Below are 17,083 nucleotides of genomic sequence, written 5' to 3' on the forward strand. Positions count from 1 at the left end.
CATGAATGGTTCCATGATGTAATATTCCAGAAAATTGTTCCAAATACTTTCTGTGAGTTTATTTTCCATTTTTGGTGCCCAGATCCTTCAATAGTTGAAAACAACCAAATCACAACAGTGTGGGGTTTGAACTTGGGGTCTTGCTGTTTCTAGTGGCTGAGTCATACTTAAAAATATATCACAAACTGGTTTACTATCTCATCAGTTAAATCAGATTGTAACCCATTAGTTTAAAGTACTACAAGAACTTCTAATTACACAGTTGAAAAACAAGTGACTCTGCATAGGTCCAAAAACTCAACTTTACTGTTCAAAAATGATACATGGAATACAATAAAAGCTGGATAATATGGACACTGGTAATAAGTATTCTCAGAGAAAAAATGTTAAGCACAAACATTGGGGTTTTGGATTGTTCCTGTAAGATATAGTTATTCATAAAAGAGCAAGAAAGTACACGAAGAAAGTACACACAGTGGAATCTCTTCTATGTGTTTGTTTCGAGAATTACACAAACAAGTCTGAAATGATGAACATGTTCTTTGTGACTGAATAAAGTATTGGCACAGTATATTGCACCAGATGTGGTAATATCGTGAAATGTTACAAGTAGATGCAGTTGTAATTAGAACAATGTGGATAACTGGGTGAATAACTTGAAATGCAATCATCACTTAATGCTGTTTTTTAATACAATATTCAGAAGTATCCATTTCATCAGTTCACAAGGCAATATCTTCACCAGGAATATCTGTGATAAATATTAAACCACATGCAACAGATTACAATCATAATACAATTCATGGGAAAGAAGTAGAGTAAGCTTTAATAAATATAATGCCAATAATCATTGATGAGAATAAATCCCTGTTAAAAGTGATTTTCCCTTTGGTATAATAGAATAAACCTTACCAAGGCTCCATAGAATATAGGAACTGTGTGAGATGGAGACCAAATAATGCACAAGAAGGAACTAGCTACAATGATTTGTATGCAGAGGTAGCCAGGTAAAATTTTAATCCACTGTGACTTTCAATAAGTTTTCAAACAGGTAGTTCTAGTTTGCCTTCAGTCATGTGTAATTATATATGACTGTAATAACTATAAAACAGACAAGTGGAGAAATCTCTTGCTTCTCTCTAGTATCTGTTCATAGAAAGCCAGAGACAAATTAAAAGATATTTCTAACCCAGTGCAAAAAGCAATGGTACCTTTTTAATGAAGCTCCATTAAGTTTGACCATATCCTTGTTTGCATGGCAAAAATATTGTTTAGCACTACCTACTAAAATTTTAAAAAGCAGAGAAACTATACATGTCTTTACATTCTTAAGCCTTTAGGAGAAAAGTTGTAATGGATATTTCACTGTGTTTACAGTTGTCCAAATTTGATGGACACATGCCCAGAAAACACCGGCCTAGAAATTGGATCACTCCTAAACAGGAGCACCAAATCTGTGCTGCATAATTAGACTGTGCCTATTCTTGTTGGTGCCACTGAAGCTTGACTTATCATCAGGATTGCTGTGAAAATATCTATGTGCATTTTCAGCACACAAAATTCTAATTTGCCTTTTAGTGCATGGCTCATAACAATTTATAGATCAAAACTGTGCACGTGCTAATTAATTCATACACTAATTTTATCATGTGAATATGTCCATGAGCATTTTGAACATGCAACACTTCATTTCTTCTGATAATTCACGGTTCATGATGACCAGTAGCTGAATATCATGCACACATTGATTCATTCATGCGTTAATTTTCATCAGAAAGAGTACATGTCAATTGAGCGACAGCACTGTTGGAAGTGAACGTGCAGGTTTCTGCTAAACTGGTTGCATGGGGGGTGGTGCAGAGGAGGAGTATTCCTCCTACTTCTCAGAGGAACCCTATGGATGATGTAGAGGAAGGTTCAAGTTCTCTGCACTAGGGATGATTGCACAGCTCCCAAATCAAAGAAGAAAATGAGCTGAGAGGAGAAGCAATTGCCAGAAGTGATCCACTGCATTGATTGGAGTATTGCAGGCAGAAATTCAATCACTTCATGTATCTTGTCAAGATGTGTGCCCTGCCGCTTAGAACTGTAACTCACAAAAGCAGCTTTGAAATAGCACCTGCAGTACCTACATATTTCACAGCTCAAGACATAGATCCCTGCATTCACACATAAACTCACACACACCTATTTCAGTATGTCACCCATGAACCTAGCTGCCCTTGTACACTAGTCAATGTTTCAACTTTAGTGAACAACTCACCCAGCTCTGAATTAGTCGCAACAACTAAAATATGAAACACGTCCATTTCATCACATTGAAATGATCTTTCTCCATTGTCAGAATAAGGTGACCTAAGGCAACAAACTTAGGTGGATCTTTTCAGTTCCAAGTACTCACCAGGCTGGAGAAGAGGGTCCTCCTACTAATGGATATTGGGGTTACAAAGGGCCCAGTTCTGCTAGAGCCAAGCAAGTTTCTAGAGGACTTCTGATGTGTCTCCTCCCTTCATAAAAGTAAATATTCTATTTTTGTTTATGTGCATGTTTGCTGAACCCTCCTCCTAACATGACCATGCCTTTATTACATAGAAGAAACTACCTCCCCAGCTTCCCTCCAGTATTTCCACTCCATGGAGAGGAGGAGGAAAAGAATGAGAAGATTTTGCATCCTTGTGATTGACACCACAAAGCATCAGCTCAGATCTGGATCAAGCAGGTTAGGTGAGGGATGGAGGGACACTTGGCATCATGGGCAGCAGTTAGGTCAGAGCCATAGGGAAATTAGTGCGCCTTTCCCCTGGAGGGAAAGATCACACATCAGTTCTCCCCAGGAGGACTCAGATAATGACTACTGCAGTGGAGCATACATGGAAAGACTCTTACTGATGCAAGAGGAAATGTTTGCTGCATTCACCAGTTGGCCAACTACATACAGTATGAGAGATGTCAAGGGCTTTAGCAGTTACTCACATTGTCTAGTTAATTATGTGTATGGATTTTGTTTCTGAACTTTATCATGTTAAAAGTGGAATCTTTAGACCCTTGAGAGGAAGTACATGCAACACGCTTTGTCCTGTACCTGTCGCCTCATCAGTGAAGTTTTTCAAAAAGTCAAATGTAGACATTAATGAAATGGTGTTCTAGATATGAGGGTATTCTTAAGGTTACGTAATCACTTATAACTCATCCAGAGAATCAAAGCAGTTGGAATGGATAGGGTGGTATATGTGCTCACATTAAACAGAGCACACATCTTCAGATTATCTTCCAAGGTCAACTATCTATTTCTGTTAAGGAGATAAAATTGCTGAAATTGGTCTCACAGCTGGCAATGTTTTAATGGAATGGGCAACATTCTTCATTGGCTCTTTCTCAGGAATCCAGTGATATGAACTTGGGAAGTACCAGAGTCTACACTGCTTTTGGAAAGAAGACATCAAGGATGATTGGGGATGCTCAATGTATTCTTCACATCATCACCATTTCTTTCATTCATAAATGATAAGGTTTCATTCACTTGATTTTTCAATAGAAATGAAAAATTGATCATTCAATAGAATTTTTTTTGTTTCATAGTGCTTAATGTGGTAACATTTAATTAGCATGCCCCAGAATTATCATAGTCTTTTGTCATGATGAGAAATTACTCTAGATTCAATCCTGCTGTATAAGTAGCAAGGCAACACAGCTATTGAATCTGTTGTGAATATGAACTCCCTGGATACATGGCATTAATCACACAAATGTTTTTTTTTTAATTGTTGACCACAAATTGTATGTCCATGGTATGAGAACCCTTCCAATTCATGAAGAACCATATGTTCTCAAGGAGAGTCTGAAGATCCACACGAGTACAGTCTATCGATCCCTAGACAAGAATCCCTAAATCCTCACAAATCTACACGGATACCCTGCCTAATGATCTCTGCACAAGGAAAAGGAGAGTAGGCCACTTTACTTTGAGAAGGAAGTAAAGCTACAGTACACAACTATGATACGCAGCAGTAATGCTCTGCCACTATTTGGATTGATCTAGAGATTAGGAAGTTCATGATGACAGCGATCTTGGCCTTTTTCGGCAGCGTAATTCAAGCACAGGTCCATGATTAGAGCTCAGCCTACCTGCGGTTACAGCTTAGTCACCACTGACATAAAAAGAACAGTAGCCTTCGTAATTACTCATTGGAGAACTGTAAGAACATTGTTCTCTCTTTGTTCTTAGAATAAGGACCAGCAGACATGCTGGTCCTCTCCTCCTCTCTCTTGGTCCCTGTGCATGTATGCACTGACTCCAGTATCTGTCCTGCAGATCTCACAGCTAGAGATACCACAGAAGCTCTCATGGCAAAAGGGTAATAACTAAAGAAGTGGCAATGTCCCTTACCCAAAGTTGCTACACAGGATTTAGTGACCTCCTACATAGTCAGACAGTTTTCAAAGTGCAGTAAGAGTGAAATGAGTGAGAAGCCCTTTAAGTTGCAGTGAATTTAGCTCCATGAAAACATGGTCAGGTGATTGGTCAACAGCTCTATAAAGCTCTGGTTAGACCACACTCGGAGTATTGTGTTCAGTTCTGGTTGCCTCATTATAGGAAGGATGTGGAAGCTTTAGAGAGGGTGAAGAGGAGATTTACCAGGATGCTGTCTGCATTGGAGAGCATGTCTTATGAGGATAGGTTGAGCGAGCTAGGGCTTTTCTCTTTGGAATGAAGGACGATGAGACGTGACTTGATAGAGGTGTACAAGATGGCAAGAGGCATAAATCGAGTAGACAGTCAGAGACTTTTTCCCAGGGCAAAAATGGCTCACAGGAAGGGGCATAATGTTAAGGTGGTTGGAAGAAGGTATAGAGGGGATGTCAGAGGTAAGTGTTTTTTTTTTACACAGAGAGAGGTGGGTGTGTGGAATGCACTGCCAGCAGAGGTGGTGGAGGCAGATCTATCAGGGACATTTAAAAGACTCTTAGGTAGCCACATGAATGATAGAACAATGGAAGGCTATATGGGAGGGAAGGGTTAGATAGATCTTAGAGCAGGATAAAATGTCAGCACAACATTGTGGGCTGAAGGGCCTGTACTGTGCTGTAATATTCTATGTTACATTTTCCATGTTAACACATTTAAACAAGCAAAATGTAATCCATTTTCTGCTGCAATGCTCATCATGAGCATTGCACGGCAGATAATGTCACGTCATGTATGCACTTTGATTCAACCATCTTACTTTCATGCGTGTGTAATGCACTTGGAAGTGCCAATCAAATTTTGAAAATTGCATGGTTCATATAGAAGAACACCATTTACATATAAAGACATCACAAATCAATTGCACAGTAGTGCAAAACACAGAACTCACAATCCAACTTATAGGCCACTAGGCACTTTTTTTTAGAAACAAAGCACAGCTCAAAACTTCCATTAATCATGTTATATAAAATTGGACTTATAATTGTAAAATTATAAAATGCTATTAAATAAAAATGTTGTTTGTTGTTGAACTTGATTTTGGCTGGACAGAAATAGGGCTTGATAAGTGCATTATCATAGAGCAATGCCATTTCAAGCATGTGTAGTGAGCATGGTAATAAGTTCTAAATACATACAGAGCCTTGGCAATAAAACAGATTCTTTTATATTCAACGACACACCTTTGTTAAATGATCCTTTTCTAATAAGTAAGTTTTATTTTGTTTTTATTAAAAAAAATCAGAATTCTAATTCTTACAATGGTCTAATTCTAACACTTAACCACTAATTGTCATTTTTGTATGTTTACAATAAATTGTTAACTAAGCTGAGGACTGAGCTACTGACTTCTGTAAAATTGATTCTCTGGTCATTGATAGATGGCAGAGGACCTGTCATTTTCCCTGCACATTTAAATTTAAGTATGGTCAAGTTTATGTAGGTGGAAATATTGGAAAGTATGTGAAAAGTTAAATTGATCCCTTTTATGTTTTTTGTTTTTTTTAATTGTTTTTTAAAGAAAGATAATAATGAAGATATGTGTTTTCTTAAAACACAACAGAATCTACTATTGTTATAATTGAATAGCATACAAATATGTTTTCCAGTAAAAAAAATCAATGCAGTCCATCACAGGCATTTTAGGGCATAATGTTCATAGTGGAGCAATCCATCCCATCATTTGTTATCAGCCATAAGTACAAAACATTGTTTTAAACCAATTGTGATAAACTCACGGACCACAATTTTCACACTCAAAATTTCACAGTACTGTCACTAACAGTAACCCGACATTATTAGCAACTGCCCTCACTAAACAGATGCCTGTATTTCGGGAAGCAGAGCATTGTGGTTAAAAGTCATGGAGATCATGGTGTCTTTGGCATGATGATTTAGCTGTATGTGATTGGTTTTGTTCACATTATTTTTTGAAAATATTTCCCTCACCAGATGCAAGATTAAATGGTATTCATTTGCCCTTCAAAGAAAATACATCAGCATGACGATGTGTCCAGTAAAGATCCATGCTTTTGATTTCCTTCTGTGTATGTGTTTATGTTCTGTGAACTTTCACAAGGATCTGAGGTTCATATTCCTTGGAGTAGTCTTCAGGAATCATGTTGAAAGGGAGATGCATTGGATCCATCCACATGTGCAAAATAAAAAGCACGGATTCTCGTAATTGCTTTTCTCTTTTACTGCAGGTAAACAGAGTAATAATCTGTTGAAAGGAAGGAAAGGTGTTAGAAATATTTTCAATACAAAACTCTATTTCAAAGAACATTTTCACTATAAAAGCAATGCAACAATAGGTTCAGTACTGATTTACTTTCTTCAAGACATTCCTTAGTTGTCACAGCAAGCATTTTTCTACAATAATGACATGCAAACTGACGATGATAAGGCATCAATTATTCATTAGCAGTAGAGAAGATGCTCTATAGGAAGTTGCTGAATATGATGTTTATGCCATCCATAATTTATATGGTAAAAGCTGCAAGTTAATAATATAGCTTCTTCTATCAGGAGTGGTCAGTACACTATATTTAGCAACTTTTTTAATATTATATTACTTATAAATAAATTCATAGCTTATTGTACCTGACTGAGACTAAACAACCATCTGACTCATTTTTCTATCTCCCCTTGACTCCCATATGAAAATGTAAATGTCCAATTCCAGGCAAATATTGAATTCCTTTCATTTCCTGACTCATCACTCATGCAATATCTTATTTTTTAAGTTACATTTTATGTGAAGCTTTGGTATATTATTGTTGTTTTCATACAGTGAAACAGCAGCTTGATATTTATAAGTCATAAGGGGAACTATGAGGCACTGTGAGATCAAGTGATTACAGAGCAACATACCATTTTTGTTGGCATCAATTCAACAACAAATTCATTGTTGCAGGTTGATAGTGTTACTGCTGCTGATCTTTTCACTTTGAGAAGATCTCTGAAAGTAGCTCTAGATCAGCTACTCTCTTACATTCATGGAGTACTTTATATCAAAAGATAATGGTTTACTTTTCCCATTCTTGTTTTTATTACGAAGTATTTCTTCTCTTATATGACGATTTTTGCTTTATTAATTCATTCCATGAAATAATAAGCAAGCAATCAGTTCCCTAACTTTCAAAATCCTGCTCTATAACCTTTTACTAAGACAGCAGACTGCAGAATACCTATGATTTTATTGATACACACTTCCGGGAGACACTGGATCAAATCCCTTGCTAGAGTATGTTAGCTAAAGTTGATGCTCCTGGAATTAGAAGCAAATTATTGACATGGTTAGGAAATTGGCTAAACACTGGGAGGCAAAGAATAGGAATAATGGACAGATATTCTAATTGACAGGATGTGGCTAGTGGCATCTTATAAGAATCAACGTCAATGGTTCATTGTATTTTTTTTAATATTGGTGTAATAGAAAGACACAATTCCAGCTTTGCTGATGACACAAAGATAGGTGGCACTGTAAGCCATGTGGATGGAAGCATAGAATAACAAAGATATTAATAGATTTAACAATGGTTAAATGATTTAATATAGGTGAATGTAAGGTCAAAAACTTAACAACTAAAAAGGGTGAATCAGTGTAGTTCCCTAATGTTAAAAGCTAAAAACGGTAGAAGTCCAAAGGGACTTCCATTGAGTGTACTTCATTTGATGTTCTCCTGTACATTGGAAAAACCAAATGCAAATTGGGTGATCACTTTGCAAAGCACCTGTGTTCAGTCAGCAGAGGTGATCCTGAACTTCCAGTTCCCTCCACTTTACTTCTTTATCCCACTCCTGCTTTGACCTCTGTGGAATAGCCTCCTACAACGGTATAACAAGGCCTGATGCAAGCTTGAGAAACAGCACATTACAACCTTCTGGACTGAATATCAATTTCAACAAGTAACTCACTTTTTCTGTCTGTATCAGAACTAGCCATTTCTATTGCAAGTCATCCATATGTGTTATTGGATCAGTTTCCTTCTCCCCAATAGCACATCTTGACCTGTTAGAGACTGTATGTCCTACAGCCCTGCACTTCACAACTAACCCTTAAATCATCGGATGACCTCAACAATTTATCCTCGTGGTAATTCTGGCCTCACCCTATCAGAGATATTCCTTTTGTCCCATCCATCCCTTGCCTATTTTCTTTACAACCTAAAACTCTTTCCCAGTTCTGATGGAGGGTCTTCATCCTGAAACTTTAACTCTGTTTCTATTTCCACAGTTGCTGCTTGGCCTACTGAGTGTTTCCAGCATTTTCAGTTTTTATTTCATCTTTCCAGATTGATTTCCAAAAAGACCCATGGCATGGATAACTCAAATGTCATGTATCAATACAGGAAATAATCAAAGCAACAGATGGTTGAACATTCAAGCAGTCAGCTTCCAGCTTTAAACAACATTATTCTGAAGCCAGCTAATATCATACTAAAGAAAGTTACCCTGCACAACTTTCTCTTTTCTCTCATTTCAACTTTTGGAATGCTTCTACATTGAGACATCTGGACACAGGATCTTGGTAAGTGGCTACCTTGCTCCAATTTTAACTTATTATTTGTCAGAATTTGAAAACTGTGATACTCATCAGATACTTCCCAAACCTGCCTTAAAAACTTGGTCTTTGGAAGAAAACAAGCTTGACGTCAACCATCACTACTTCTTGATTTACACTTTTTTTTTCAGTTTCCAGGGCTGAGGTCTTTCACTTGGGTTTCTTGATTAAATTAACTGGTGACTAAGATTTGTAGTTGGAAGGTTACATCCTACACAGAGTTGCAACCCTTTATGTAATCATGCTACCTTTGGATTTCATTTATGGTACTAATAGAAATAATTAGCTAGATAATCATTGGAACCTGTAAAATTCTATCAACTGCAGAGAACTTCCCTGCATGTTGAATACAGCAGACAGTAGTTTAACAGAAAAGTCAAATGATTTTTCCCGATATCCATCATGAATTTGTTTAAGATTTTCAAAACTTTCCCTTCACTTCTGACAATTTTGATCAATTGAAAAGGCAGCAAAAGTATTCGTTTCTTCATTTGCCTTTGTTTATGTAAATTTACTCAATGAAGATTTGGGAGTTAAAAAGGCAGCATTCACAGATTGCTTTTAAATTCTTCAGTTATGCTTTCTATTTTGATTAGTTGGTTTATTTCCTGTTCTTTTTTTAGTAAAACTTTTGTATGATCCTAAAGTGTAATACTCAACCAAACTGAATTATCATCCTGAGACAACTATCAGAGGAACTTTCTGTATTTATTCAGATTACTGCATAAATGAAAATCTATTAGGTCGAGAATGATTACAAATAATTGTTATAAAAATGCCAAGGACATTTTTTTATTCTTCCTTATGCCTATTTATTCTTCCTTATGATTTCTATAGCCTTTTGATTTCTCACCATGGGAAATTTCCTTTCTTTGCTGGAAACTAATCTTCCATATGTGAAGTGGTTACATTGTTACTACAAATAACAGGCAATGGAAACTCTTCCATTTTAAACCACAGTAGCATTACTTGTATCAAGTGCTGTTTTCTTTTACCCAACATCTTCCATTCAGTTCCTGGAGGTGGTGCAGTGGCCTTCATAAACTGCTAAGCTAGTGAGCAAGTGGAAACTAGATCAGAGTGCACTGTCCCAGCAGTGAACTGGCTCAGAACCCTGACCTCAAGCCTGCTAAATACCTCTGGGATGAATTAAAAACAAAGTTGTATGAAAAGGCAGCTCTATCATGAAATGGGAGCTTGTTTGCACTGTGTTTGCAGAAGGAGTGGGCTAAGATGGAAATACACAGGAAACTGGGTTTCTCCAAGAGTTGCAGGGACTGGCCGCCATCAAGGTCATATGATACCTGTGATTATATAATGTATGTTGTTGTATCAAGAGAATTATAAAATAAGTACTTTTATTTTGGAATTTGTTGGTAGTTCAAAGCTTACAGTAGTGATTCAAGGTAGTTTGACAAGATGCAATTGTCTAAATAAATCATGTATCTAATTTTGAACATTTCAGGCAGTGAATGCTCATGCGCAATTTGAAAGGAAGAAATGATGTATTTTTCTATTTTTGCACACCTTGTACAGATAATGCCCTGACTGAAAATCTAATTAGAAAACTTATCATAGAGATAATACATTGTCATAATAGTTCATAAATAATGAACACTGTCATAATAGTTGATCAATTTAAATAATATACCAAAATCACAATGGTTGTATTATCACATTATTTCTATAGTGACATATGGTCCTGTAACAATGGAAAGTAATCCTTCATATTTTTGGAACCACCTCTTCATATTGCTTAGGTGCAGGCTACTGATAGATGGGTGACCACCAGGAGAAGTAAGGGGAGTAGGCAGGCAGTGTAGAGTTCCCCTGTGGTCATTCCCCCCACTAACAAGGGTACCCCCTTTGGATACTGTTGGGGGGATGACCTTTCAGAGGCCAGCAGCAGTAGCCGGGTCAGTTGCACTGTGCTTGGCTCTGAGGCAAAGAAGGGAAGGGTAAAGTCAGGCAGAGTGATAGTGATAGGGGACTCGATAGTAAAGGGCGCAGATAGGTGTTTCTGTGGCCACATTCGAGATTCCAGGATGGTGTGTTGCTTCCCTGGTGCCAGGGTCAAGGATGACTTGCAGAGGGTACAGGATGTTCTGAGAGGGGAGGGTAAGCAGCCAGAGGTCGTGGTCCATTTAGGTACCAATGACAGAGGCAGGAGCAGGGATGAGGTCCTGCAAAGTGATTTTAGGGAGCTAAATGGAAAGTTAAAAAGCAGGACTACCAGGGTTGTAATCTCAGGATTACTACCCATGCTACATGCTAGTGAGGTGAGAAATAGATACATACAGCAGTTCAATACGTGGCTAAGGAGCTGGTGCAGGAAGGAGGGCTTCAGATTTATGGATCATTGGGCTCTCATTCGGGGCAGGTGGGACCTGTACAAACAACATGGTTTGCATCTGAACTGGAGGGGAACCAATATCCTCACCGGGAGGTTTGCTAGTGCTACTCGGGAGGGTTTAAACTAGAGTGGCAGAGGGATGGGAACCACAGCAGCAGGGCAACAAGTGGTGGGGTTGAGGACAAGGAAGATGATATGACAAGTAAGACTGAAAGGAAGGACAGCAAGGGACAGGCTAATAAACATGGTGGGTCTGATGGGCTGAAATGTGTTCATTTCAATGTTAGGAGTATCATGGGTGAGGAGGTTTACTTGGAGCCTGGATCAGTACATGGAATTATGATGTTATTGCCATTACAGAGACCTGGATGCATGAGGGACAGGACTGGCAGCTTAACGTTCCTGGATTTTATTGTTTTAGATGTGATAGAAAGGAGAGTAAAAGAGATGGATGGGTTGCACTACTGATAAGGGAAAATATCACAGCAGTGCTCAGAGAGGACATACTGGACGGCTCATCTACAGAGGCAAGTTGGGTGGATAGGTGCAATTACTGTTCTATTTTCAATTTTGATTAGCTGGGTAAGTGGGTCGAGGAACGGTAAATGGAGTTTAATTTGGATAAGTGCGAGTTGTTGCATTTTGGGAAGACAAATGAGGGTAGGACTTGCACAGTGAATGGTAGGGACCTGGGGAGTGTTGTAGAACAGAGGGACCTTGGACTACAAGAACATGGTTCCCTGAAAATGGTGGCACAGGTACAGAGAGTGGTGAAGAAGGCTTTGGGCATGCTGGCCTATGTCAGTCAGGCCACTGAGTATAGAAGTTGTAATGTTATGTTGCAGTTTATAAGATGTTGGTGAGGCTGCATTTGGAATATTGTGTTCAGTTTTGGTCACCCAGCTATTGGAAAGATGCCATCAAGCTGGAAAGAGTGCAAAGGAGACTTACAAGGATGTTGCTGGGAGTCGAGGGACTGAGTTATGGAGAGAGGTTGAGCAGGTTGGGAATTTATTCATTGAGTGTAGGTGAATGAGGAGTGATCTTTTTCCCAGGGTTAGGGAATTAAGAACTAAAGGGCATAGATTTAAGGTGAGAGGGGAGAGATTTAATAGGAAGCTAAGGGGCAACTTTTTCACCCAGAGGGTGGTCAGTATATGGAATGAGCTGCCAGGGGAAGTGGTTGAGGCAGGTACGCTAACAACATTTAAAATATATGGAGTAGATGGATAGGAAAAATTCAGAGGGCTGTGGGCCAAACGTGGGCAAGTGGGGCTAGCTTAGATGGTAGTCTTGGTTGGCATGGACTAGTTGGACCAAAGGGTCTTTTTTTGTGCTGTATGACTCTATGACTTTGACAGCACTCCATGCCTTGACTGGGAATGTTTTTTAAGAGACCTCCACTAATCCAGGAAAACCGTATCTGCTCAGGAGACAAGAAAATAGGAGTAGTCCGGGGTGGTCCACCAGGGCCCTCAAGCCTGCCCAGTCATTGGCTATCTATGCTGCCCCCAATTCCTCTTCTGTGGCATTTCTCCATTACCTTCAATTTCTCCTGGTTGCTAACCCTGTTGGCCTCTGGTTTTGCTTCTCTGGGCTACTTCTAAGAAAGATAATGAACAACGAAGCCCAAATTTGTGTGCTATCACCGGTCTGCATACTTTTTTTTGATTGCTGAGCACATATGGTGCCGCTTTTCACAATTTGGTCAAAATATCTTCATTCTGGTTCCTCTTTGGGACGTGTGGCTGACAATCATGGCTCCATTCACCAAGATGGGTCTACTTCTGCATTTTTGGTGAACCAATACATCGCATTTTTTTTAGATGCATTCTTGCCAACAAAATACCAAGTCAACCCGAAGTCCAGAAAATAAGAAGCTCCTGATGTGGGGTGAGGTGGGGTTGGAGGTGTGAGTCCTACTTCCAATTATCACCTTCTGCATAATAGCCTTGCTTTGGAGAAATGGCTATTGCCCTCAGCTGGGAATATTAGTAAATTCAGGAGAAGGCTAGGACCATGTATATTCAAGTCTCTTATTTCTTAAATGTATTTCTTCCTGAGTTGTAGGAAAGTCCAGTAAAAATGCATTTCTTCCCCATTGCTAATTGGCTTTAAAAGGTAGTGAAAATGGACTTTGTTATAGACTGATATAATTTCTTCTGGAATCGAGCTTTCACAATGGAATTAGATAGGGGTTTCTTTTATTCATTAATGGACTGAAGCCATTTCTGACCAGGCCAATATTTATTGTCCATCCCCAAATGCCCTTAATCTTGGCTGTGTGACTAAGCCATTTTGTAGGCCCATTAAGGATCAAACGTATTGTGGGTCTGCAGTCACATATAAGCCAAACCGGCAAAACTTGGCAAGTTTTCTCCCCTAACAGATTTTAATTAATCAGATTTTTAAAAATCAACATCGCTGAAGTTCCATGGTCACAATTGTTAATACTAGCTTTTAATTCCAGATTTATTTCATTGATTGAATTTAAATTCCACAGCAGCAAGATGGGATTTGAACTCTAGTTCATGGGTCCTGGTCTCTGAATTACCAGTCTATCCAATACCAAGACTCAGCGACGATGAAGCAATGGCGATATGTCTTTAAGTCAGGATTGTGGCCCTTGCAATGCATTAGGGGATCTTTGAGCTCATAAGGTAGCTTGATTCCAAGAGATAATTCAGTCAATAACTGTAAGCTGTATGTCCTTTTAACAATAGTTCTTTGCAACATTTTTTCCGTTGTTCATCCCCCAGCCCCAAACAGATCTGACCAGCTGCTCCAGCTGTGCTTTGCAGAGCACAAATATACAAGAAAAAAACACTTCACTGACTTCACTGGAATGTTGTCAGCTGCAACAGTACATAGTAGCATTGTCAACAACCAGTAACGTAACTATTTTCTCAGAAGTATTAACATATAGTTTCCAGTGAAGTTTTTAATCCAGTGGGCTTTTTGTACTGAGAATTCTGCACAGAAGTAATCCCTTTGAGGACTAAAAAGTTTTCATAGATTGCAACACACAAACATATGTATGTTTTTCATTAGTTGCAAGTTATGAATAACTTCTCGTACATTTTTAAGTGAAATAGTGAAAGAATTTTGCTGTAGATAGCTAAATGCAGTATTCATAGTGATTTGACAGATCATTGATATAATTGGCATAAATTAAGATATCAAAACTAAAAATTTTCACAGAAGTCTTTCAGCTTCCTATTTCCCTACATCTTTAAGTTACAATCTCCAACTCCTTGAGAGTTTCCGCCCCCTTAAACATCCTGCTCCCCAGTTTATCCAGAGTTCTGAAAGAGGTAGCTGAAGAGGTTTTGGAGGCATCCGTAGTGATCTTTCAAGAATCACCAGAGTCAGGGAGCATCCTAGAGGAATGGAAAATTGTAAATGTGACACTGCCGTATAAGAAGGGAGCAAGGCAAAAGATGGGAAATTATAGGCCGGTTAGCCTGACCTTGGTGGTTGATAAGATTTTAAAGTCCATTACTAAGGATGAAATTTCAGAGTACTTGGAAGTATATGATAAAATAGGATTAAGTCAACAAAGTTTCATTAAGGGGAGATCTTGCCTGACAAATCTGTTAGAATTCTTAGAGGAGGTAACAAGCAGGTTAGACAAAGGATAGTCAGTGGATGTTGTTCACTTGGATTCTCAGAAGGCCTTTGACAAGGTGCCATACACGAGGCTGCTAAACAAGATCAGAGCCCATGGTGTCAGAAGCAAGGTACTAGCATGGATTGGCTGACTGGCAGAAGTCAGAGAGTGGGCATAAAGGAGTCCTTTTCAGAATGGCTGCCAGTGACTAGTGGAGTTCTTCAGGGGTCAGTGTAGGGACTGCAACTTTTCACTTGATACATTAATGATCTGAATGAAGGAACTGATGGCATTGTGGCCAAGTTTGCAGATGATACCAGAGTAGGTGGAGGAACAGGTAGTGTCGCAGAGGCAGAGAGTCTACAAAAGGACGTTGACAGGTTGGGAGAATGAGCAAAGAAGTAACAGATGGAATACAGCATAGGGAAGTGTGGGGTTGTGCACTTTGGTAGGAAGAAAAACATTGTAGACTATTTTCTAAATGGGGATAAAATACAGAAAATGGAGGTGCAAAGGGACTTGGGAGTCCTAGTTCAGGATTCCCTCAAGGTTAACTTGCAGGCTGAGTCGGTAATAAAGAAGACAAATGCAATGTTAGCATTTATTTTGAGAGGACTAGAATATAAAAGCAAGGATGTACTGCTGAGGTTTTGGTCAGACCGCATTTGGAAATATTGTGAGCAATTTTGATCCCCGTATCTAAGGAAAGATATGCTGGCCCTGGACAAGGTAATGAATTGACCTGTATGATCGGTATGCAAGACAAGTTTTTCACTGTCCCTCGGTACAAGTGACAATAATAAACCAATACCAATACCATACCAGAGAAGGTTCACAAGAATGATTTCAGGAATGAAAGGTGTAACATATGAGAAGCGTTTGATGGCTCTGAGCCTGTACCTGATAGAGTTCAGAAGCACAGAGATCTCATTGAAACCTACCGGATACTGAAAGGCCTGGGTAGAGTGGATGTAGAGGGAATGTTTCCCTTAGCAGGAGAGTGTAGGATCCGAGGGCACAGCCTCAGAATGAAGGGACATCCGTTAAGGCTGAGATAAGGAGGAATTTCTTCAGGTGGTGAATCTGTGGAATTTATTGCCACAGAGAGTTGTGGAGGCCAAGTAATTGAGTGTATTTAAGGCATGGATTGATAGGTTCTTGATTGGTAAGGGGGTTAAGGGTTATGGGGAGAAGGTGGAGAATGGGGTTAAAAAAATCATCCATGATTGAATGGTGGAGCAGACTCAACTTGCGAATGGCCTAATTCTATGCCTATATCTTATGGTCTTATTCCTTTAGCTCCTGCAATGTGTTGTCTCTTTTGCACCTCTTATAAACTACTGCTTACTGAGAACTCATTCTCTCCTTTTCTCCGTGATGCCCAATATGAACATTGGAATCAAAAGCCAAATGCAGCGTGAAACACAGCGTGAAGAACACTGTTCTGGAGCAGTGAAAAGGAGAAATGAATGGAACAGTTTGTCTTACAGAAGATCATTCAGTCCATCATTTTTGTATTAGCTGATTACTACTTTCCTGTAGCTCAGTAACATTTGGAGTATGAAATCTGCTATCTATATTGCTCTGGCCTATACATAACTCCAGTTCTGCAATAATGTGATTGACCCTAAACTGCCCTGTGATAAGCCACTCAGCTAAGGGACAACTAGTGAATCATTAGTAAATATCAGCCTTGGTAGTGACATAATTAATCCATTTAAAAATAATGGAAATCATTCTCCATTGTAGAAGAGGGAAAGAAAGAGAGAAAGACAATCCAGACAGAAGAGGGGAGAAGAAGAAAGTAGAATTGAATAGGTTGGAGGAAGAGAGAGAAATGAGAATGGAAGACAACAGATACTTTTGCCCATTTAACACCACCAATACACAAGTAAAAGGGCACGAGTGTTTTTGATTGAACCCACCCAAAAATGCACCAAAGCAATTCTCAAAATTTACCAACATCTGGCCATGTTTATCATCAAGAACAAAGTGCTTGAGGAAACAGGATGACCACATGTCATCCTGAATTGTATATAAATCACGATTCCTTCAATGTCTTTGGGTCTATGTTCTAGAATTCCAAAT

General features: G+C 38.9%; 1 protein-coding gene across 1 annotated transcript in view; it reads right to left on the bottom strand.

Annotated features, from left to right (window-relative positions):
- Window positions 1-355: 355 nt before the first annotated feature.
- Window positions 356-17,083, bottom strand: part of LOC127567310 (ciliary neurotrophic factor receptor subunit alpha-like) — a 233,514-nt gene continuing 216,786 nt past the window's right edge. The window contains exon 9 of the mRNA XM_052010049.1: window positions 356-6,689. Within this exon, the coding sequence (XP_051866009.1) occupies window position 6,689 (1 nt within the window). The 3' untranslated portion in view covers window positions 356-6,688. The remainder of the gene's footprint in view (window positions 6,690-17,083) is intronic.

This window comes from Pristis pectinata, chromosome 2 (genome assembly GCF_009764475.1).
Source record: "Pristis pectinata isolate sPriPec2 chromosome 2, sPriPec2.1.pri, whole genome shotgun sequence".
Classification (NCBI taxonomy): Eukaryota; Metazoa; Chordata; class Chondrichthyes; order Rhinopristiformes; family Pristidae; genus Pristis; species Pristis pectinata.